At 42.1% G+C, this 24614-nt stretch overlaps 1 protein-coding gene across 1 annotated transcript in view; it reads right to left on the minus strand.

Moving 5' to 3' along the window:
* The window catches only part of LOC139268646 (laminin subunit gamma-1-like), a 72186-nt gene extending 49447 nt beyond the window's left edge, over nt 1–22739 (minus strand). The window contains exon 1 of the mRNA XM_070887136.1: nt 22548–22739. Within this exon, the coding sequence (XP_070743237.1) occupies nt 22548–22647 (100 nt within the window). The 5' untranslated portion in view covers nt 22648–22739. The remainder of the gene's footprint in view (nt 1–22547) is intronic.
* Nucleotides 22740–24614: the final 1875 nt, after the last annotated feature.

Here is a 24614-nt window from a genome sequence, read left to right on the forward strand (position 1 = left end):
CTGAATGTGAATTCAAGTCCCACGCCAGAGACTTGAGCACAAAATCTAGACTGACACTCCTGTGCTGTGCCGAGGGAGTGCTGCACTGTTGGAGTTGCAATCTTTCAAATGAGACGTTAAACCGAGGCCCCGTCTGCTCTCTTAGGTGGATGTAAAAGATCCCATGGCACTATTTGACGAAGGGCAGGAGAGTTCTCCCCAGTGTCCAATATTTATCCCTCAACCAAATTGCAAATAAAAAATTATCATTTTGCTGTTTGTGGGAGCGTGCTGTGTGCAAATTGGCTGCTACGTTGCCTATATTACAAGAGTGACTACACGTCAAAAGTATTTCATTGGCTTTAAAGCACTTTGGTACATCCTAAGGTCATGAAAGGCACTACATTAATGCAAATCTTTTTCTTTTGAGTTGTTGTTTATTTCCAGCAGTTTTACTTTTTATTCCTGATTGACAAGCTCCTGGCAATATAAGTACAGTGATGAATCCCAAAAATTCTGCACATAATTATACCATTGCGCCTCAAATCAGGGCAATAATTTCACCACATTGTTATTATCTTAACACTGCTTCAGGCATGCACACCTAGGTTATTGATACTTGTTTTTCTATAATAATTTAACAACTACTGAGGTGAAAAAGCTGCATTCCAAAGCAGATTAGCAGTCACCACTATAATAGATCTAGATCACAGTGGAAGTAGCTTGTTACTTGCCAACTGGCACAATTCTTGATAACACAGGATCCTGACCAAATTATTCCTGAGTTTTGAATTCCTCCACATTTGTTTATTGTGTTCTGCAAAAATATTTTGATAATAATTTGATGCTTCCAGGTGAAATCTGTTCATCTCCTCATTGCTGCAAGTAATGGCCCAGATTTTACTGGGGACATGATGGCGTATCTACATCGTAGGGGCCATTGAACAACACAAAAGAAAGAGGAAATTGTGGAGTTAGCGACTTACGCCATTAATCATGCCACTCCATATTTTCCAGGGACTATTGCGCTGTTCTGCTGTAAGCCTTGCTGAAAACTTGTAGATGGTAATTATCATAGCCCCGCCCCCTTTAAATTCAAGGGTGATCGTGATTTTCTTCCATTTAAGCCAGTTTTCATACCAGTACCACTTAGACACAAGAATAATGGCGCAGGTGGCCTGGCAGTGGTATGATTTATTGACAAAATTCTGATTGCATTTTAATGATGTGCTAATGTGTTTGCTGATCTGCATTTGTTGAAAGACAAATTCTTAAACCATTGCATTGCCAATAAGAACATATTATTAATGATTCTTTTTTTTGAAGTATTGTTTAAATATGTTTGTTTTTAAGCATTCATTGTTGCTGCGAAAATAATTGTTTTGAAACGACAGCAGAAACACTGGCACAAATAAACTGGGCTGGAGGCTGCAGCACAAGTGCTTACCATGGATATCAGTTCCTAAAGCAAAGAAGTTCAAGGGCTCGTGGATTATGCTGGTCCAAGCTCTTGCCTCATATCATATTCAGATTAAAGTATTCTGTATCTGGATGAAATGTCAGTTTTATGACCCGGCCAATATTTATCCCTCAATCAGATTATCTGGTCATTATCACATTGCTGTTTGTGGGAGTTTGCTGTGTGCAAATTGGCTGCCACATTTCCCACATAACAATAGTGACTAAATTCTAAAAGTACTTAATTGGCTATAAAGCGCTTTGAGACATCCGGTGGTCATGAAAGGCGCGATATAATTGCAAGTCTTTCTTTCTTTAATCTCATAAAATTTGCTTCACTTTTGCTCAACATTAGAAAAGGTCTAGAATTAATGGGAGCCCCAACTTGTTTCAGTCCAAAGTTTTTTTTCCACAATCATTCATTGTGAAGATGAAGATGCTCTGGGAGATTCCTGTTTCTATTTCTAGCTGCTAATCCCTACCCCAACCCCCTCCTAAAAGTAAAATACTTTGCATTGAATGTATTTGTCGAATCTCTGGGGTAGAAAATGGCCTGTCTGTTCTAATTTGCCACCAGCTAATTAGAAATATAGGAAAATAAGGAGTAACTTATCAATGGTGAGATCGGCGCCCTAGACAGCGGAATATGCAGTGTTCGTTGCAAATCTCGTCATAGCTGGAAAATCTGGGCCAATATGTTTAACACCCCTACAAGCATAAGAATGTCTCCATTGAGTTAATCTTAAAGAACCAATAATTACAGCTCCCCCGCCATCAAAGGTTATGGCCCTTCCTAGTTATTTCAAAATCATGACAAGGTGACAAGATAACTCAAGGTGAAGGTTCCTTAGCCCTTCCCGAATACCAATGCCTTACTATCTTCCTATTGCACCATCAGGCCCCAACCATTCTTCCTGACAAGGCAGCTAACAATCACTTTTTGGGTAAATGTTTCCGACATTACAACAGTGACTACACTTCAAAAGTACTTTGTTGGCTGTAAAGCACTTTGGGACGTCCTGAGGTCCTGAATGGCACAGGAGATATTAGCAGAGGTGATCAAAAGCTTAGTCAAAGTGGTGAGCTTTAAGGATGGCCTTACAGGAGGAAAGGAAAGTGGGCAGGTGGAGGGGTTTAGGGAAGGAATTCCAGAGCGTGGATGCTCTGCAGCTGAAAGATAAGGGAGGAGTTACAATGGAATAAAAATGGGATGGGTTCTATAATGGGTAAGCAGTCTGCTCCGCCACATTACCATGAAGACAGTGAAGATGAAAATTTTCGCCAGTCACATTTCATAACTATGCCTTGAAGCTAATCTGAATCTCGAGACTGATTTAAACTCAACCCACAGTGCAATTACTGGACTGGCGGGATGTATTTCTGTGAAGTCAGGAATAAATATGCTTTATTTTCTGGGTTTGCAAGTCCACAAACCTCTCATCCAACAATGTCTATCACTGTCTCCCCAGTATGATGAAACACAGCGCAAAGAAATTAGCACTCAGCCTTAAAAGCCCCTGAGGCTCTTGCACATTTACTCATCAGAGGAGAGGATTCATAACAGCTGACTTTAACCCTGCCCACCCGGCGGGTAGTTAAAATGACCACAATGAGTTACCCCTCACCGATCCTACTGCCTTCCCCTGGGTGGCAATCTTAACCTGCTCTTTCGAGTGGGACACCCAGCAGAAGGCAGTGACATCTTTGTTTAAACAACAACAACTTGCATTTATATAGTGCCTTTAACGTAGTAAAATGTCCCAAGGCATTTTACAGAAGCGTTATCAAAAAAACATTGACATCAAGCTCAAAGCTTGGTCAAAGAAGTAGGTTTTAAGAAGTGTGTTAAAGGAGGAGAGAGAGGTAGAGAGGGGGAGAGATTTAGGGAGGGAATTCCAGAAACTAGGGCCTAGGCAGCTAAAGTCATGGCTGCCAATGGTGGAGTGATGAAAACTGCAGATTGGGCTCTGATGGGAATGTATCGTGGAGCCAGGGGCATCACTGGGAGGTGGACCCAGGAGTATCACAGTGGAGTTGAGGCCAAGATCAGATCAGATCAGCCATGATCTTATTGAATTGAGGAGCAGGCTCGAGAGGCCAAATGGCCTACTCCTGTTTCTGCAAGAAGTGAAGATGCCATAGTGATCGCTAGATGGAGTTCTTCTGGGGATGGTGTAAAAAGCAGTTTGTCCCCCGTCTCACCAACATTTGCTAGTTTTACAAGAATTTTCTAAGTGCTGCTGCAGAATTATTCCTCACAATTTGCTGCAAAATATCAAGTTTATAATTTTAGTGAAATTAATGTCAAAACCTGAGTAATTGACAGTACTGTTATATCAAGGCACAGGGACCACTTGCTTTGCTTCTGCAACACAAGAAAGATAAAAGCGAGATCGTGCAGGGAAGGTTGATAATTTCACCTGAATTGTTGCATAAGGAGAAAGATCAAAAAATTGTTCCAGTTGAATGTGGGACACCAGAGAAGGACAATCTATCAGGAAGAGCTGAGGAGGACAAAGGGCCCTGAACTCTTTGGTCTGTACATGGAACTGGAGCAGTCATTTTACTTCCAGTGCATCAGCGGTACAGTACTGCGTTCCATTCGACCACCTCATCAGCAGAGCCACACGTTAGTTTCATTAACAGTTTGGTACAATTTATGTCCGACTTGATGTTTGGACTTCACTGACCCTGGGAACCGGCTATGTGGACTTATTCATCTGTGACAAGACCATTTGTCACATGTTTGTCTGGCTGGTGCCAACTAGGTGCCCGACTAATGTTTTAAATTAACCCGAGCAAAGTAAATTCTAAATTAACCTGAATAAATTTTAAAAAAGCATAAAGTGCATGTATTTCAATGCTCAGAATGGGGGAAACACATTTGGGGAATCAAAAGCATTAAATCACAGAAAGATATAGATTTAATAGCACTAATAGAAATGTGGCTGCAAACTAAGCAGGAGTGGAAATAAACATATCGAGTTATAATCTTTTTATACAGGTCAGAGGAGGTAAGAACGGAGGAGCATAAGAACATAAGAATTAGGAACAGGAGTAGGCCATCTAGCACCTTGAGCCTGCTCCACCATTCAACAAGATCATGGCTGATCTGGCCGTGGACTCAGTTCCACTTACCCGCCCGCTCCCCGTAACCCTTAATTCCCTTATTGGTTAAAAATCTATCTATCTGTGATTTGAATACATTCAATGAGCTAGCCTCAACTGCTTCCTTGAGCAGAGAATTCCACAGATTCACAACCATCTGGGAGAAAAAATTCCTTCTCAACTCGGTTTTAAATTGGCTCCCCCGTATTTTGAGGCTGTGCCCCCTAGTTCTAGTCTCCCCGACCAGTGGAAACAACTTCTCTGCCTCTATCTTGTATATCCTTTTCATTATTTTAAATGTTTCTATAAGATCACCCCTCATCCTTCTGAACTCCAACGAGTAAAGACCCAGTCTACTCAATCAATCATCATCAGGTATCCCCTCATCTCCGGAATCAGCCTAGTGAATCGTCTCTGTACCCCCTCCAAAGCTAGTATATCCTTCCTTAAGTAAGGTGACCAAAACTGCATGCAGTACTCCAGGTGCGGCCTCACCAATACCCTGTACAGTTGCAGCAGGACCTCCCTGCTTTTGTATTCCATCCCTCTCGCAATTAAGGCCAACATTCCATTCGCCTTCCTGATTACCTGCTGCACCTGCAAAGTAACTTTTTGGGATTCATGCACAAGGACCCCCAGGTCCCTCTGCACCGCAGCATGTTGTAATTTCTCCCCATTCAAATAATATTCCCTTTTACTGTTTTTTTTTCCAAGGCGGATGACCTCACATTTTCCGACATTGTATTCCATCTGCCATGAGGAGCAGCAATATTGATGAAAGAGGGAACACATGCAGTAGACCAAAAAGAGGCTGAGGGTCAACATGGTTAGAGCTCAAAGATAAAACAAAAGGATTGTTACATTTGTGGGGTTGTACTATAGACCCCTAACTGTGGGAGGGAAATGGAAGATGAAATCTGTAGACAGATCAGGGGAATGAATAACAAAATTGTTGCTTCCAGGGATTGAGGAGTCTAGACCATGAGGACATAGATATAAGATTAAATGGAAGAGATTTAGGAAAAACTTCTCTACACAGAGGGTTGTGAGGCTGTGCAATATAACACCACAGTTTGTGATCCATGTCATCATTTAAGATTAGATAGGTCGAGAAGGAAAGGGGAATAAAGGGATATGGGAACAGAGCAAGAATGTGAGATGAAAATTACCGCTCACGTGGATGATAAGCACCAATATGGATTGGTTGAGCAGAACAGCTTATTTCTATGTTGTAATTTCTATGTAATTCTATGCAATGCTCTTGTGATATTCACAAAGTCAGGGTGGGGGCAGCTTCTGTCAGTACTTGACTGAAGGTAGTGGCACAGCACTGGGTACCAACTGAGCCAAAACTTCTGATGACTTGATCCTTGAGAGTTATCTCAGGATGAAACACCTTTTCCATATGATGGGGCAGGGAGAAGAGCTGACAACATCATTTGCTTTACTATCAAGTAAGCATTTTTCTTTAAAGTCAAGTTCTAAAGAATGAAACCAGCAACAATGCAAGTGTGGTGCATATATAGTTTGTCAGTCCAATATATGTGCCTGAGATTCTGACATTGCATTCTCTCCAAAGTGGTACTTTAAAAATCAGCAATGTTACTGCCTAGACTGCACATACTAATCTGCACAAATCTTTTTAAATACTTGATATCAGCCTTTAGTAAAATCGCAGCAGTCAGACAACATTTCAGGAATGTGACCTGTGTGAACACCCTGCTCTTTTCCCATTCCCACAAGTGAGAAAAATAACACAGCACCATTTTAAAGATCTGCTAAAGCTCAAAGTGGATGGGGATGTTGCAGAAGTTAATAGAAAGGAAAAGCATGCTGTACTTTAGCAGGTAGTGCCGGACGTTGTGCATGATACAAAGAGGAAACCTGTTACCCTTTCCCACAGCACTGTCGAAAGGTTATCTTGACGATCTAACAAAGCAGCCCCACCTCCAAAAAAAAAACTTCACGCATTCAGTCCTCAATCCCGAGAGGTTCCTTCAAGGCAAATAGACTCCTGGTGAGGGTAGCAACAGGTCTCCTGGCATTATCACTCATGCCAACTGTGTCACTTGCACTGACTGCCTACTCCCTCACCAGGACTGCCGAACAGTGCTACAAAATGTTCCATATCTTCAGCACCTTACCTCTCCCTAATCTTCCTTGCCCACCCAGACTCTTTACCCTCTCACAGAGAAATACAAAGAAGCTACAATATGGAAACAGGCCACTTGGACCAACCAACCCATGTTTGCATTTACCCTTCACACGAGAAAATAATTCCAATCACATTTACCTACCCTGTTCCCATATCCTTTCAATCCCCTTTCCTTCATCCACCTATCCAATCAAATCTTGAATGTTGACAAAGTTTCTGCCTCAACAATTAATACACAGCCTCACAACTCTCTCCTGCCTGCAGTTCTAAATCCCTAAAAGTTAATTTCCATTAAGGAACTACTGTACATTCAGACTATTGATCACATTACATGACATGGGAATAAAGTAGATAGACAGGTGTTCATTCTCCCAGCAGTGATATGAAAACTGTAAAATATAAGACATAAGCATTTGTCTCTCTGGGTCACACAAGTATTAATGTTAAAAATCTACAGTATTTACTTTTCCATTTCCCTTCTTCTCCCACAAAGATCAAGGGATAGATTTTCCACTTGCCGCTCATATGTAAAACCAGTATTGTAGACCCGCCACTGGTTAAAGAAACTGCCAAACCGGGCAGCCGCTCCACAATGCCAGCTTTACACCCAGACAGCAAGGAAAAAGGCAACAGACCTTCCCCAATGAAAGTGGATACCTGCAACTGCAAGGATGCCAAAAATATTGAAACTGTCGAAAAGGATTCACCGGGTAATAAATAAATGTTTGAAAATAGTTTTGAACAACCATTAACCTTTTCGATTTTGAGCTGAAATGACCTCTGCCCTGACATTCACCCCAGTTCCAACACTGGCCCTAGGCAGATCTATGGAGACAACGGAATTGTTGGTGACGACTGCCATAAGTTAGATCGTTGTGATCCGCGATCCTCCAGTGAATAATTCACGCCACAATTTGCTGGAAAATGAATGAGAATATGCCGCAGCGAGCTTAGCAGTGGATCGTGAGCAGCATGGGCAATGTCTGATACACAGCCTAGGTACCTGGGCCCAATGCAGAATGTAACAACAGGTTATTTAATAGCGAAACGTTTAGGAGCAATGGCTCTGATATGATCACATCGGGATGGGCACAGCATGTACGGGCAGAATGTCCAGTCAAGTTTAATTTGATTTATGAGTTTGTTCTGAAGTAGTATAAATATATAAATCAGCATTGAGAAGGGACCTGTGAGCAAAGGGTTGTCTCCTGCACTGTGTCTGTTCCCGAGCTAGATTTCATTACTGGTTACAATCCACGCTTGGCGCTCGGACTCAATAAAGATTAATATAAAAATATCAGTCGGGGAGAGGGTATTTCAGAACATGGCTGGCTGTCAAAATAATTTATTTTATTATTAATTGAGGTTTAAGACTTTGATGAAATTCGTAAAACAAGTCAATAAAAATGTTACCCTCAGGCAACCTGCTGAGCGATTGAACATTGTACTGATTCTGAGCCCTCCAGCGCCATTCTGTAATTGTCTGAGTGGTTGTGGCAATCACTTTGCCGTTAATTTAACAAACTCGATCTTACCATTTAATTTAATGGAGGATATATCTAATGGCCTGGATTTTGCTGTCAGCTGCGAAGTGATGGTGCTCGCTGCTGACCTCAAAGAAAGCAGCCACAAAGATCTAGCAATCTATGTGGCATTGATTTCACCTCTCCTGATGTTAATTTGATTCTGGCACCAAGTCTAGGGGATTGCCAGTGTACAGCAAGAGTGATGTCATCAAGCAGACTAAGCAACCAATCACATTGAAGAATTCTCACAGACCGCAAACCAGGAAGTAAAATTACTAACTATTTTTTACAATTTAACATTTTACAGAGAACAAAATAAAGATAGGGACATACACATGGGATTAAGGTAGAAGCTGAAATATCATAAACAAACTTAATTTTTTTTAAATTATATAAAAAATATATGGACTTTTTATCATAATGGAAAAATTTGACATTCCGCAAATATAAAGTTCGTTTTTCAGTGACAGAGAGGGTGCTTAGCAGTAATTATCAATTAATACACCTTCAAAAACCCAGTTCCACCTGATTGTACAAGGCTTAACTTTTTGATGGGTTTTTAACAGTGATATTACAGCGTAAAAGGGGAGATTCTTGTTAGTTCAGTGATTTCCCAAAGATTCCCATCTGTGGAGGAGTAAGGAATCACTGACAGCAGCTTCTGGATTTCCGCATTTAACTGCACATGTGTGGACGCCAGAAGTTGCTGTCAGTTTCAGAGGGTAGTGACGGCGAACACTGACAGTTTCACCGTCATTGCAACTGCAAAATCCGGGTCATGATAATTTGCTGTTCTTCTTGTTCGACAAGGGTTTTTGTGTGCAGCAGCACAAAAGTCCCAGCAAATTATGCCATGTCATATGTAATGGCATAAGTCACTCCTACCACAATTTCCTAGGATTTCTGCCCTATAAAAATGGCGTACACCATAGATCCACCAGTACTATGGTGTAAATTTTCAGCAAATTTAGGCCCATTAGTTCAACAACTACCAGGCTTCCACTCCACAACAAAATCAGCAGGCTGAACAGAGCAAACAGAACAAAATGTCACAATTTTAGATAGCACGGCTGGAAAGCTAAGTTCTAAACTCAAATTTGAGTTGAAATGGTTCTGTGCGATAGTAGCAACAAACAGGTCAATGCTTTCTTTGAAATAGCGAACAGATGAAGTTAATACAATAACAACTTCATTGCTGCATTGGTACAGTGCAATTGCAACCCAATGGAGGTTTATTGAAAAGTAACCTATATTATCCGAACTCTGTCATGTGCCTTCCCAATTCTTGGCAGATGATATGATAATTGAATTATCCTAGTGTTAAAAACTGTTATTCAAAAATGACTTTCACTAAATGTTTTATATGCTGTAAAACTGGAATTAAAAATATTGATTGAAAACAGTATACATTGGTGATATCTCCAAAAGCTATTTTCGAGTGTAATAGTGCTCAATAACAGTTGAGTTACATGTCCAGAACTGCTTGAGGATTACCTTTCCTTTGGGAGATGACAGATGCCCAATGGATAAAGACAGCAAAATCCCATTTATTCTGGGAACTCAATGGAAGGAGAAAACAGGATTACCTTTTCTCTTGACAACTAACACTGTAAGGGTTCTGTCATCCACCAGGGTAGGCGCGTAGACTCTCAGTTTATCTTCCCACTTCGGTCTAAATGTTTGCTGGAGTGTATAACAGTTTACAACCTCAAATTAATGTCAGTGCGGCTTGAACTCCCAATTGTCTGACCCAGAGGACTAATTGTTGTCAAAAGAGTCATTGCTGCACATTACATGCTTTCAGGAGTAATTCCAATTTTCTGCCAATCCATCGACAGTACAAACCCTGTCTTAAGAGACAAACAAACCAAATAAATATGGTTACAAAGACTTCAGTAATAGTCTCTGAGATGTGAATGTGAATAGGTTAATAATGTCACATCCTCTGTTCTATTTTTACACAGTTGCAACCAACCAGTTATGGAAGAAAGGATTGTCTTAAGGCTTGACAGCTGGATCTTTACCAGCTAACGAAAATCTGGAATCAGATTCAACACTTGCAATCATTACTCGGAAAGGCAAGTTACAGCCAGGCCCTGTGACATTACACAAAGACCCTCTTTTGTCTTCATTTAGGAGGCCTCTAGACTTGTTTACACACGCAAGATGGTTTCTGCAGTGACTGTTGGATCCTGCTCCCACCCTGCTTCAAAGGTTAGTCAGGGGCACAATGCAACAGCTCAGTCATCACAGGCGCAGCCCATTAACTGTTCATCCCAGACTAGTCACTGTAAACCACAGAGAGTAAACACATTGTATGTCTGTGTACATTTGACTCTGATTGTGCTGATAGACCAGAGATAATAGGTATCATTATAAATATGTTTATGCTTGAAGATATGTTTAAAAGGTGAAAAATGCAGTGTATACATTTCACAGTCCATTACAGGGTCACTGAAATTGCCCTGCGCCTCGATTGGGGGCAGTAACCAGCAGAGGCCGGGGCAGAAGTGTGCCCCCCACCCCCTGCCGAACTGGGCTTACCGTCCCTCAAAGGAAGTGGAGTGAAATCTCACGCACTCCACTTCCTTTGGAAGCAGTTGCCGGGATGCCACTGGGGTGGGGAATGAAGTGTTACGTGGATACTCCGCATAGTGCTGACACACTTCAATGTCCCTCCCTGTGGGGCATTAAGGGGTCACCGCGGGGCAGTGAGGGGTCACCGCGCACGGCGGTGAAGTCATCACCAGTTGCGCAGCGGCCCGAGGTGCTAACCGCGGGGTGCGGTGTTGCCATGGCAGCATCTCCGCAAACACGGGGCAATTTCCTGGGAAGTGGTAGCGCCCCCCCTTCCCCTGGGTGAAAAATCTCTTCAGCCCCATTAGCGGCCCCCATACTCTCTTCAAGAATATATTTCTCTTTAGGAAGCAAAAAGTCTTCCAAAAATGTGTGTTATTTTCAGCTAGTCACAAGATGAGTTGCTTCAACATGAGATTCCATAGTGCTGTTTGTGAATGAAAACGTTTTCCAAATATTTTGTCCTAAATTCTTTACCTCTATAAAAATGACCTGACAGGTAAACTTTAAAAAACATATGCTGATAGAACCAGCTGTTAAAAAATTCAACATTTGTTGCAGCAAAATTGGTAACAACGATAAGAGCTTGTACATATTGTAATGCATTTATATCTTTGAATACTCCCCATCAAATCTACCATGACTTTCCAGCAAAGATCAATGGTTAGCAATCAGGAGTAGGAGCCCAGGTGGATTTTCCCCTCACTTCAGCTAATTGTAAGACCACAATTGCTGCCCTGGCTGAGACCAGCAATGTCAACACAGGCCAAGAACCGAGCCTGGGTGACACTGGCCTGAATGGTTCAGTGCATTACCACATGGTGCATTTACTCACCAAACCACCAAACACATGGTGAAGCCATCTCACTTTTTTTTATTGAGGATAATAGTGTAAACTTACAACTGGCCAATCAGATGCAGTGTGTCAAATGAATTATATAGTGCACCTGCCAGCAAAAGCACCATGGCAGGGTGGGTCAGTTGAGACACAGTTACTGCAAGGTACATCCCCACTCCACCATCACCAGTTTCATATATGCAAAGAAAGTACATACTGAAATGGAGTGCTCTCATCTGTTTATGAGTAATGTTTTAACTTGGTCTATCTGGAAAAAAATGCAGCTAATTTTTTGTTTTGCTTCTTGCACTCATTAAAAAATATAAAATCGAATATTTAGATCCCTTACTTGGATAAGTCATACTCCCTTCTCAATATCATTATTAAAATGATGGCAAGGGTGCCTGCTGGTTTATGGTGATGGAATAATTCAAATTCCGTAGGATTCTGGGATTTCTATCAATGTTTGGGATTGCATTCTCTATTTGTGTATATTTAAACCCATTGGTTTACGGTGACTGAACAAGTCGATTTCTGTGTTTACTGCACAGGATTGGGGATCACATTCTATGCTTCTGTCTATCTTCCAATAAAAGACACAAACCAGTTGCCTTTTGGACAATCTGGTCCGGAGGCTTATTTCAATTCTCAGCTGGGACACTGGTCTTAAAGAAGAACTCCGACAGAATAGACTAACTAAATTCTGTGGTTTAATGACCTAAGCGCTGTCTGTGGTTTAAGGACTAAAGAGCACATGAACCATTTTTGGAGCAGTGTCTGGTACACGCAGGTGTACATAAATGTCTAATACATGAGTCAGCCAAGGAGTGAAAACTGGGTGTTCAAAAGTATACCAAGGGTAAATGCTGGGAGAATACAGGAAATGAGACAGGATGGCAAAGAAGGGGCAACAGTCGGGTCATATTAAGTCAATACATGACTTAATAATTAACAGCATAAATGATAGAAATAAATAGTAAAATCATCCAGAAAAATAAGACAAATTGTACAGTAGTAAATGGTGTTAATATTATTCTGCAGTTATCTGCTGGTAAACACAAGGTCGTTATTATTCTTTTCACACAAAGTCTATCTTGTTTATGGTGTTAACTGCGTTACCACCACAAGAGAACTGATTATAGACAGTGAAATAAAAGTACCGAGCTGTTAATGATCAGTCCCTTTGATGTGGGAAGAGTCATCAGGGAAATATGTGCTGTATGAAACTGAGGTTGGAAAAACTGCCTTCCAATGGAGCAAAACCTAATTTCTGTTCCTCACCATCAAGAAACTTGGGGGTAGATTTCCTTTTCCGCATGAATCCCTCAAGGTAACATGATCCCCTCACTAACAGCTGTACCCTCATTCCTCCCCCATCTCTGATAGGAAATAACAATACAGTCTATATTAAATAAACTAGGCAAAATAATGGGGAGTGAGTTAAAGGCAATTGTTGCAACAGAGGAAATGAAGTTCTTTATCATGGCATCTGAACCTCAGTGACATTACAGTCTTACTCCTCAGTCCCATGTATCTATTATTGTTTCCATTTTAACTTGCTTATGGTTTCCTCCCTGATGGCTTTTTGACAAATTCACTCATAGAGACCAGGAAGGTCCCAGGTTTCTCTGATCTGAGTGAATTAGCAGATCTCAAATGAGACATTCAAACTCTGGAGAAGAGCCGAGAGGCATCAGAGAACCTAGATATTGGGATAGACGATAGAAATGTGGACTTTTCAACCTTGAAAGGAAGCAATTGAGAGGTGACTTTAAAGCAGTATGTGAGATTGAAAACCATGTGGAAAAGGTAGACCCGGAAAATTACTTCAGACTAAATTGCGTGAGTCGGACAAAGGGGACAAGGCAAATTCAGGACTATGTCAGGAATTTCTTCTTCATACACCTGGATCGACTTCCGGTTACAGCAGTGGAGGTTAAGCCCTGGTTTCATTTAAGAAACAATTGGATGCTATGATGGTGGCCATGTAAGGTCTCCCTGAATAGTCCGAATGGGCTTCCTCATCCATAATCAAATTGTGACCTTAGGGTGGCAGTTCCAATAGCCTCAGCATCCTTGTTCAAGGATGGTAAAAATCAGCCAAGGTTTTTGACCCCGATCACTGTCAACAGTCACTTCCGACTGGAACTGATGTACCTGTAGATGTCAGGTGAAAACACCGATGCCTATGAAGAATGATCACTTCCAAAGTACCTGATAGTAACATTGGAACAGGAGTAGACTATTCAGCCCCTCGAGCCTGTTTTTTTGAATGATAAGGGAGTCAAGGGTTATGGGGAGCGTGCAGGGAAGTGGAGTTGAGGTCAAGATCAGATCAGCCATGATCTTATTGAAGGGCGGAACAGGCTCAAGGGGCCAAATGTTCCGCCATTCAATTAGATAATGGCTGATCTGTTTCTTAACTTCATCTACCCCAATGGTTCAGTTCCACACTCAATGAGCCAACTGAACCATTGATACAGGGGATTGGACTGTAATGGCATTTAGGTTTCAGATATCAGAATAAAGAGCCCCAAACTCTTGCACTAGAATGATTGACTTTAACGCACTCCCCAATATTTTTTGGAGTATATTTTTTATACAGCTCCCATGGAACCTTACCTCAGCACAAGTTAGTAATTTCAGTTTAGGAAGTTGGAAAGAAGAAACTAACGAGATGTTTATAGGACAAGCATATATGAAGAGATTATAAACCACATCGCGTAAATGCATTTGTCTTTATCTACAGATATTTAAATAGAGCATTGAGCAATTAATTCAGGTCTGTTTCCTCTAAGCAATTTTCTGTGCTGGACATATATCAACAAAACACATTCCAGGTGCTTCACAACAGGCTGTTGTTAATTCAGCACTGATTCAGCTTTCAACATCGAGACTGGTGTCTGGGTGGAATCTACCCAGTGGTTTGTGACCAATGTTGGAGTAAGTGAAGAGAAATGTAATTTACTCAGTTTCAAATCACCAAGTAGGTTTTGTAAAACATGTCTGGAACTGCTGTTGCAGCACAGATATCTGATGTCTATGTCATTAGTGCTATCACCACACAAAAGAGAAAAGGGTGAGAATAAAAAACAGAGAGGCAGCATAAACATTTTTACAATTGTTGTGAAGCCTCTGGTTGTGGTATATATTGGCATACTGATATGTGAATTGCTCAATAATAACCCACACCTATTGAAACCAACAATTGTATTCAGCACTGCAATATTGGCAATGGTAGGTTAGCAAAGAAAACAAAGGTCTCCTTTCTCATTATTTAAATTTAATTGTAATTTAAAACTATCTGTTTTCCCTGCTAATTCCCTCCTTTACACTCCTGAAGGTCTTAACTCATGTTCAACCATGAGTTCCTGGTTCATTTTGACCCCTTCATAGCCCAGAGTGGCTCAGTCTAACTGGGTCTCTGCTGAGGTCAGATAATACAGCACAGATCAGGGATTGAATCTGCAACCTTCTTGGTCCACACTGGGCCCCTGACCTACTAAGTGAACCATTACAAAAGTCCCTTTTTATGAAAATTCACTTACAAACAAATCCTAAAATAACTTATAACTTGTACTGTAGATTTGGAAGGAATTCTTTTAGATCTTAGAAAAGCATAAATGCTTTAGAAATGGACATGATCGATTTAAAGATCTATCAAGATTGAGGGCCCTTTTCCCTCACTAACCAGCTAAAGGAATTGCCCTGTACATAGCATTTATTGAGTGCGGTTTTGGTTCAGAAATGAAGACATCAGCATCTTTATGCCTTGATTTGCAATAGTTCAGAGTGCAATACATTGGGGCCTCGACGACCTGCACTCCCATTATCCTTAAGTATCTGCTGGAATTTTTTGTGGAAGTCATCATTTTTGCAGGTGTCCAGTCTTCGGGTTGGGAGACAATTGGGAATGCTAGAATTCATTAAAAAAAAACTTCAGCGTGGATTTTAACTCCCAGATGGAAAGCGTGGGGCTGGGTAGGAGGGGGAACCACCGAAATTCCAGCTCCGGAGTCTCTGTGGGAGGCCCGGATGATTTTAGCGTCCCACTGGCTGGTTGCCCACCTGAAACGTATGTAAGAAGGTAGCTGGCCAACTGGCAGCAAGTGAAGATCGGGCAGCCCGGAGCCTACCCACCAACCCTCAGGTAAAGTCTCAGGGTAGGGAGGAGTACGGTACAGTCCTAAGGGGGAGAAGGGGGCATGAGTCTCAGCAGTCACTCCAGCCAATAGGCCATTATTGCCTTGGAATCCCAACTGAGCCATAGGTCCCTGATTAGCATATGTTAATGCAGTGTCCGCCGACGTAAAATGGCCGCAAGTCAGCAATGGAACGAGAAAAAGCCGCTCGATTTTAACTCCCGTTCTGACCAACAGGACTAAACTCGCCCCCCCCCCCTCCCCCTTTCATTTAAAACAGTACGGACATGAATTTGAGCACTCTTAATTATTCACTCATTTCTGTTAGATACCTGCAGGTCCTTCCATTATGGTGGATAATTGGAGTTCCATTATACAGCGAGCTTTTTTCTCCTTATCTTACCTTTCCACATACCTTTGCCAGCCAGACATGAACATGCTGCCTTTTGACTCCCTTGATTTCTTATTTGAAAACAAAGTTCTATGATCCACCAAACTTTTATAATGTAGACAACCACTGATTTGTTGTAACTTTGCTCTTAACTGAATTTGTTGGCAAGAATTTTTGCATTGCAGACCAGAAATGTCTCGACCTAAATATCATCCAATTCAGGTCAATTGAAAATTATAACAGAAAGTTCAAGTCCACTATGAATTTCACAAAATAAAAACAATTGCTGTGAAATTCCTCAAAGGTCTGATCTTGGAACTCTGTGAAAGTGTTCAAAATATTATTACTGTGACAATTAATGTGTCTAGCACATGTTTGATATCTTTAAAATATCCTTGGTTTACCAAAAGGACAATAATTCTCATTTAAAAAAAATATTTATTCATTTGCAGGATATGGTCATCACTGGCAAGGCCAGCAGTTATTGCCCATCCCTAGTTTTGGTGAGCCACCTTCTTGAAACACTCCTAGTGGTGAAGGTACTCCTACAAATTAATTTGCAAATTACATCTTGTCTAAAACTCTGATGTCTAAGCACTTCTGGTGCCTTTGCTATTGAAAATGTAATTGTTTGTATTCATCACATTGTTTCCAATTCAAATCTCAGTCATTTTCTAACTTTCATGAAACTGGTTTATTAAGCCATAATCTTTCAGAGTGAAATTTCTGCTCAAGTAATTATGACCAATGCAGAACTGCTAAGCAGTCGTCAATTTGAGCATCAGATTCTCATTTCACTGCAACTTTTTCTCAAATTCATTTGACTTTTCTTAAAAATCCACTAACTGAAATCTTAAAAACACAAACACACACAAACGATGTGATGCAAATTGTCAAAAGAGAAACAGCAAATTTTTTTTGCAGTTTCTCTCTTGCCCTCTTCCGAGTACATGGACTTCCTGCTGGGATGTGGCTACCAAAGAGGCCTATTTCATATGTCAGCCTTGACAGGGAGTATTGCTAACCTACTGAGCATGGACTCACCCAACACATGCATGCTTCCAGTGAGGGGGGTCAATGATTAATGATCAGAAGGTGATCAGTCAATCAATAAGGAAGGGTGGAATAATACTAGAATGTTGGGGTTTGTTTAAGTGGCTACTTCTCAGATTCACTTTTTCTAATTTGTTTCCCTCTTTCTGAAGACTTTATGTTGAGGTATGGTTTTCCTTTGGTACCTTGCCCAATTGTCCCAGAAAATAAATATCAGGGGACTATTTGATTATGGGAGGCGGGGGAAAAAGGCATATAATCTATGCCTGATCCTCTCTGCACCACATACCAGCAGGGACTACTAGATAGGAAACAGGGACAGGAACCTTGGCTGATGCTCTTAGTTCAGGAGCACTGAGACCAATTGCAACTTTCTCACCAGCACCCCAACTGAAACCAGCAACTTGGCCATTCTACAAAGCGTCAAGTATGAGTTTGTTCTGAAACTTGGACTAGTGGCAGATTGACAAGAGTCAGCAGTAATAAGATTATAGCTTAGATCGTATCAGCAGCCCTTCCCACAATGCCTATACTGTAACCAGGCACATTGTACAACTGATAACTGAGATAAGGGACCTACCATTATAGCAGTTTATCATTTTAACAATGCACATCCGACAGTTAGCGATCATGCATTAAAAAAAAACACAGGTGCTTTAGAGACTCCTGTTTCGATCTAAATCTGTTCTATGTGAATGGCTGACATCAAACGTCACAGATCTGAACTCTCCCGCTAGTTTCCCTTTGAGGTTTGTGTCTGAAATAAGCAGCCAACTTAGTATCTATCAACTTCAGGCATCTTTAACCAGTCGCGGCACTCTTGAGGATAAACGAACTCATTTTGGCAAGTACCTGGTAGATTAATTTGTAATTATCCACTTTTTTTCTATTTCATTCATAGTTTACCTATTTGAGCAAGCATTGATCTGGTGTAGGTGTTAACTCTTGTGAAGTTTATAGCAACAAATCAGTGCAACGTGCATGAACTCTGTGCCAATAGTTTATTACCCCTCAAGGCAACTAGCCATATCTCTAGAACACATCAGTGCTTCAGAGCCCTACGAGCACAATTTTAATGTATACATGTTCAACAGCTGCATTATCTCATTTCTAAAGGTGCTTTTCACAGTTGATTCCTCATTCTAAGAAGCATGCACATGCTAAGTAAGCAGCTTTCTTGTAACCTGCTTTGTGGCCCAAAATCTGGAGAATGAAATGGCTGTACCTTTCTACTCTAATTTCTCATCTTTACCTTAGTAACCCAGCCCTTGGTTAGAGGTGAAGTAACAAATAACAACAAGGTGCTAAAATGATCTGATCAGATTCCTCTGCAGGTGGGAAGCTCCCGTGACATCGTCAGTGTGAGGCCCAGGCAATTTTAACTCCCGGGTCTCATTTCCATTTGACTGACGGGTTGACCTCCTAATCGTGTCAGGAATCAGATAGCCCGCTCACATGATGCGTGTCATTTACGCCGAGACTCCCGACACCTATTTAAAATGGGGGTGCATCTCTTAAAGCGAGGATACAGTCCCCACTTTCATTTTTTCTGGAAGAATGTTTCAAAATACTTTGGCAGCACAGACAAGTTCTAACCACCCCAGCCACCTCTAACCCCGGTTTTCTGATGCATCCCTGGAAGACCTAGTGTAGGAAGCTAGGGCAAGGAGGGAGATACAGTTCCCCAGCAGCCACAGGAGCATCCCCAAGACAGGGTCAGTGCCGCCAGCATCACTTCCAACACCTAGGTTCATGTAGAAAGAAGTTCAAAGGGCTTAGAAGATCGGCAAGGGTGGTTGCAGCTCTTCACCGCTCCAGCTCTCACAATGGCACCAGACAACACTCCTTTCCCCTCGCCCACCACTCTCAACAATTCCCTCTCCTCCGTCACATCCTTCAGAATGCACTCCCAAGGACACACTGCAATACCTCTCTTCCTCATTCCAAAAGCATTCACCTCTTTCTTTCCTCTCTTCACACCACACACTAACACCATGCTCATCTCACATCCTGATTCTTGCACAAACACCAACTCCTCCCAACACTTCACATTTCACACACTTGGCTTTACATTCACCACCTCCCCAGTCCTCGGTCCATCTTGGTTCCTCTCCACCTCTCAACACATGCGCCAAATACACAAGACATAGACATCGACATTTGCCTTTTCAACAGCCACTCACTACTCTCACCCTCTCTTTCTGCAGGACAGGATATAATGTGAAAGAGAGGGCCAAGACCAGGGGAAGGACTACCAAACATTATAGCCCTCACCAAAGCAGAGGAAGATGCTGAAAATGCTAGACTCACACAGGCAGTTATAGTAGGTATTGGAAAGCCGGCTGTGGAGTTTCAGCACTATGGCAGAAAGTATGGAGGAGTCCAGTGTGTGGTGTCATCTCACACGCAATTGGCCCTCTGCAGTCTCTCCTGGAGAATGTGGCCACCTCTAGGGATGCCCTCACAATGAGAGCCTTTGTAGCTTTGGTGGAAGTTCAAACAGCTCTGGGCTCCAGCTTAGAGAGACAAATGTCCACTTTGTACAGATTGATGAACCACAAGGATATGGGGCCTGAATTTGGTGGACATATCGCCGGTTGCCGCCGAGTTTTCTCGGCGGTCTCCCTGTTTTCTCGGCGCTCTCCCCTCCAAGCAAGTTTGTTGAGGCCCTCACACTGGCGGGGAGAGAAAAACCACTGGAGAGCGTCCACTGGTGTGCACCGGCAGGCAACGCCGACAAAGGTCCTCCCACCCGCTGAGTTCCTAGTTTGGTCCGGGTGGTCCTCTGCTCCAGCAGCAGAAGAGACCGCCACGTGGAGGCAGGTCTTACCTGAACGGTAAGTATGAAGACCTGCAAGAAAAGGTTAGTGCACCTGTTCATTTCTTTTGCAGTGATTTAGGTGGATAGGGTCCTCTGAAGGATTTGTAATGATCCTGGAGGTCTCCTGGCTTTGTTTATTACTGTGGTTCTTAGGATTGTAGAGAGGTGTCACGAGCCATTTCAGATAGATCCACTCTTGGCCTATACACCCTATGTACTGGGTATGGCCTCCAAAGAGCAGCCCTCCTTACCTGCCATCTTCTGATAGGCCGAGCTGCTGCTGCTCATCCAGGTGTTCCTCCATCCAAATGGAATTTGCAATATTAGCACCCATGATAAGCAGATGGTACTTACTGAGGCTGATAAGGCAATAAAAGTGAGAAAAAAGCAATCTGGAAGCTGGAAACACTCCTGGCAATCCAAATAGCAGAACTATGGTGTGATCCAATTAGCTGCAGGTAAATGTTGTTTTAAATACTCTGAGACACCAATAAAGTGCCACACAAAAGGTTACTGCAGAAGATAAAGGTACGCGGAGTCAGAGGAAATGTATTAGCATGGATCGAGAATTGGCTGGCTAACAGAAAGCAGAGAGTCGGGATAAATGGGTCCTTTTCAGGTTGGAAATCGGTGGTCAGTGGTGTGCCACAGTGATCGATGCTGGGACCACAACTGTTTACAATATACATAGATGACCTGGAAGAGAGGACAGAGTGTAGTGTAACAAAATTTGCAGATGACACAAAGATTAGTGGGAAAGCGGGTTGTGTAGAGGACACAGAGGCTGCAAAGAGATTTAGATAGGTTAAGCGAATGGGCTAAGGTTTGGCAGATGGAATACAATGTCGGAAAATGTGAGGTCCATCTTGGGGAAAAAAAGCAGTAAAAGGGAATATTATTTGAATGGGGAGAAATTACAACATGCTGCGGTGCAGAGGGACCTGGGGTCCTTGTGCATGAATCCCAAAAAGTTACTTTGCAGGTGCAGCAGGTAATCAGGAAGGCGAATGGAATGTTGGCCTTCATTGCAAGAGGGATGGAGTACAAAAGCAGGGAGGTCCTGCTGCAACTGTACAGGGTATTGGTGAGGCCGCACCTGGAGTATTGCGTGCAGTTTTGGTCACCTTACTTAAGGAAGGATATACTAGCTTTGGAGGGGGTACAGAGACGATTCACTCGGCTGATTCCGGAGATGAGGGGGTTACCTTATGATGATAGATTGAGTAGACTGGGTCTTTACTCGTTGGCGTTCAGAAGGATGAGGGGTGATCTTATAGAAACCTTTAAAATAATGAAATGGATAGACAAGATAGAGGCAGAGAGGTTGTTTCCACTGGTCGGGGAGACTAGAATTAGGGGGCACAGCCTCAAAATACGGGGGAGCCAATTTAAAACCGAGTTGAGAAGGAATTTCTTCTCCCAGAGGATTGTGAATCTGTGGAATTCTCTGCCCAAGGAAGCAGTTGAGGCTAGCTCATTGAATGTATTCAAATCACAGATAGATAGATTTTTAACCAATAAGGGAATTAAGGGTTACGGGGAGCGGGCGGGTAAGTGGAGCTGAGTCCACGGCCAGAACAGCCATGATCTTGTTGAATGGCGGAGCAGGCTCAAGGGGCTGGATGGCCTACTCCTGTTCCTAATTCTTATGTTCTTATTATGTTCTTACGGCTAAGGGGATCAAGGGCCATGGAGCGAAAGCAGGAAATGGGTCCTGAGGGAATGATCAGCCATGATCTTGTTGAATGGCGGTGCAGGCTCGAAGGGCCGAATGGCCTACTCCTGCACCTATTTTCTATGTTTCTATGTTTCTAACCCCTCCAGTGTTTACTGGCTGGCCCAGCACTGGGCATAACGGCTGCGATTTTTGGTTAAAATGGCGTCGAATTTATATATATTCAGGAGGCCTCTGCTTGCCTGCGATGAGTGGGCGCCCCCAAAAGGTGCGCGGTTAAAATGGCAGCAGGTGGGAGCGCGTCAGGGACACAGCGATAAGTAGGCGACTTCGATTTTAAACACCCAATCGCGCCGTTCACATCAAATGGGGAGGGTTAGGATCAAGGCTCATGTGCTTCAGCTCCACACAATTTCAGCAATGATTGGGAGAACAACATGCCTGCTTCTATTTTATATTAAAGATGAATTTCACCTCAAGCTCATTTGCCCTTTTGTTTTCTTGTCATTTAGCTCCTCCAGCTCCCCAGTGAATAAAATGTGAATCTAGGCAGCTCCTAGCCCTGCATTACAGCCTTGCCTTAATATTGTTTAGATTGCCAAAGCAGTAAAAAGAGTCGAAACTATTTATAATCTACCTATCAGTCCAAACATGTAATTACTTCATGCACATGTGCAATATATTATAAAACCAGTTCAGTTGCAAAACAGAAAGATTATAATAACATTCGACTTGTTTTGTAAATTGATCAGTCACAACTCAGTCAGACCCTGAAATTCTAGTTGAAGTGTTCAAACCACTGAAAGAGAAGTGTAGAGACTTACCTACATATGTTCTACCATTCCACACGTAGGTGCCGGACACATGGGATAAAATAGAAATAAAGCTGTAACCAGTCAATGCCAGTGAGAAAAACGTATTCATCTTCGACTGAGAACTTCAGTCCTTGCAACAAGTTAACTGCTGACGTTTATTGCAGAAGAATAAATGTACACTCTGATCTGAAGTTGTTCATACAGTGAACTTATACTGCCTCTCGGCCTGACTAATTCTGACACATCCTACAATCCCCTGCAAACAAATCGCGATCCAAGGTCTCCCAATGTGATTCAGACATGAACAAGAGCCAAGCCCTCAGTCATCAGACATGCTCTGCTCCATCATTCAGAACCGATCTCAACTCTTGCAAAATATCAAGCCCTGCCCTGCCCAGCCCTTCCTACCATTTCTGGAACCATGCCAAGCATTTGGAAGATACCAATTCAGAAAAAGGTGAAGTGCTCCCAATGTTATCACAGAGCCGTTCCACTTTGTATCATTATCCATTGTAAAAGATTCAAGTCCTTGTTCCCTTCTTAAATAAAAACAATGACAATATATTAGAGGAATCCTTCAGTAAATGAAAACTATTATTTTGTGACCTAACAGTGAGTTTTTAAGGGAAAAACAATTTAAGTTAGTTCTATAAGCGAAATATTCCAACAATGCATAATGTGGCAGGATTTGGATTCTGGCCAAAGTAGGAGAGGATATACAATCAGAAAGTATATTTTTTTTCATCCTCTTATCCTGAGGCACTGATTCATGCTGCAATATGATTCCACGGGCACTAGACAGCCTACTGCAGCTCACCAGGTCTCCTATCTTTGAATGTGAGCCCAGAGAATGAAGGCTGATGGGGGTGGGGGGAAGAGGGGGCATCACACCTGAACTGAATCCTTTCCTCATCTGACATTTAGACCACAATCAGGAACAGGAATTCTGCCTAATCTATGCTTTCTCCATCCCAGGGATACTAAGGTCAATTTTGCTTATTTTTCAGTCTCCGAATGTGGGCATTGTTGACAAAGCTGCATTTCCTGCCCATCCCTAGTTGCCTTAAGAAAATGAGAGTGGTTGGCCATCTATTTGATACAACTGAGTGGCTCGCTAGGCTACTTGAGAGGGTAGCTGAGAGTCAACCATGTTGGTGTAGGACTGCAGTCACAGATAGGCCAGATCGAGTAAGAATGGCAAATCTCCCTCCCGAAGGACTTTACTGAACCAGTTGAGTTTTTACGACAATTTGACAGCTTCATGCTAACTTTTACGAACAACATTTTTTATTTCCAGATTTTTAAACTAAATTGGGATTGTCAAACTTCCATGGGGGGTCTTGAACTCACATTCTCTGGATTGTTAGTCCAAGCCTTTAGATAACTAATCCAGTAGCATAATCACTGCACAACCTGGTATGGATTAAACCTCTGACTTTTCTGGTCTGTACGATTTAGTTATATGTCTGATTATGCTTCTGTAAAGTGCCTTGGGATGTTTTCCTGCATTGAATGCAAGTTGTTATTGTGGCTATACACTGCATTTATCATGTGAGCTAGCAGGTGGGGTAGATTGTCATGCATCCTTTAGATAAAAGACAAAATGCATCAGGAGACCTGTTTACTTAAGCAGTGCATGTTGTGGGTAGAAGTAGAAGCACAGAATTTTACAGTACAGAAGGAATCTATTCAGCTCTTTGCATCTGTGCTGACTCTTTGAAAGAACTATTGATTTAGTCCCATTCACCTGTCCTTTCTACATTGCTGTTCAAACTTTTCTTTTCCAAATACTTATCCACTTCCCTTTTAAAAGATATTATGGATTCTGTTGCCCTCACTGTTTATGGTAGGGGATTCCACATCCTAACGTCCCTTTGTATAAAAATATTTTCCTAACCTCTCCCTTTTTTTCTATTAGGTCCATAAAGCAATAAACAAGCAATTCTGCTGAATAAATGCTGAAGCAGCTCCAGAATATTTATTTTTCTATTTCAATGTGCAGATCACACATGAGGATCAATATAGACTTTGTGAGATTGTGTAAAACGGGTGATAGTGAGTCCACAGCCCATTTTA

The sequence above is a fragment of the Pristiophorus japonicus genome, chromosome 8, assembly GCF_044704955.1.
Source record: "Pristiophorus japonicus isolate sPriJap1 chromosome 8, sPriJap1.hap1, whole genome shotgun sequence".
NCBI lineage: Eukaryota > Metazoa > Chordata > Chondrichthyes > Pristiophoridae > Pristiophorus > Pristiophorus japonicus.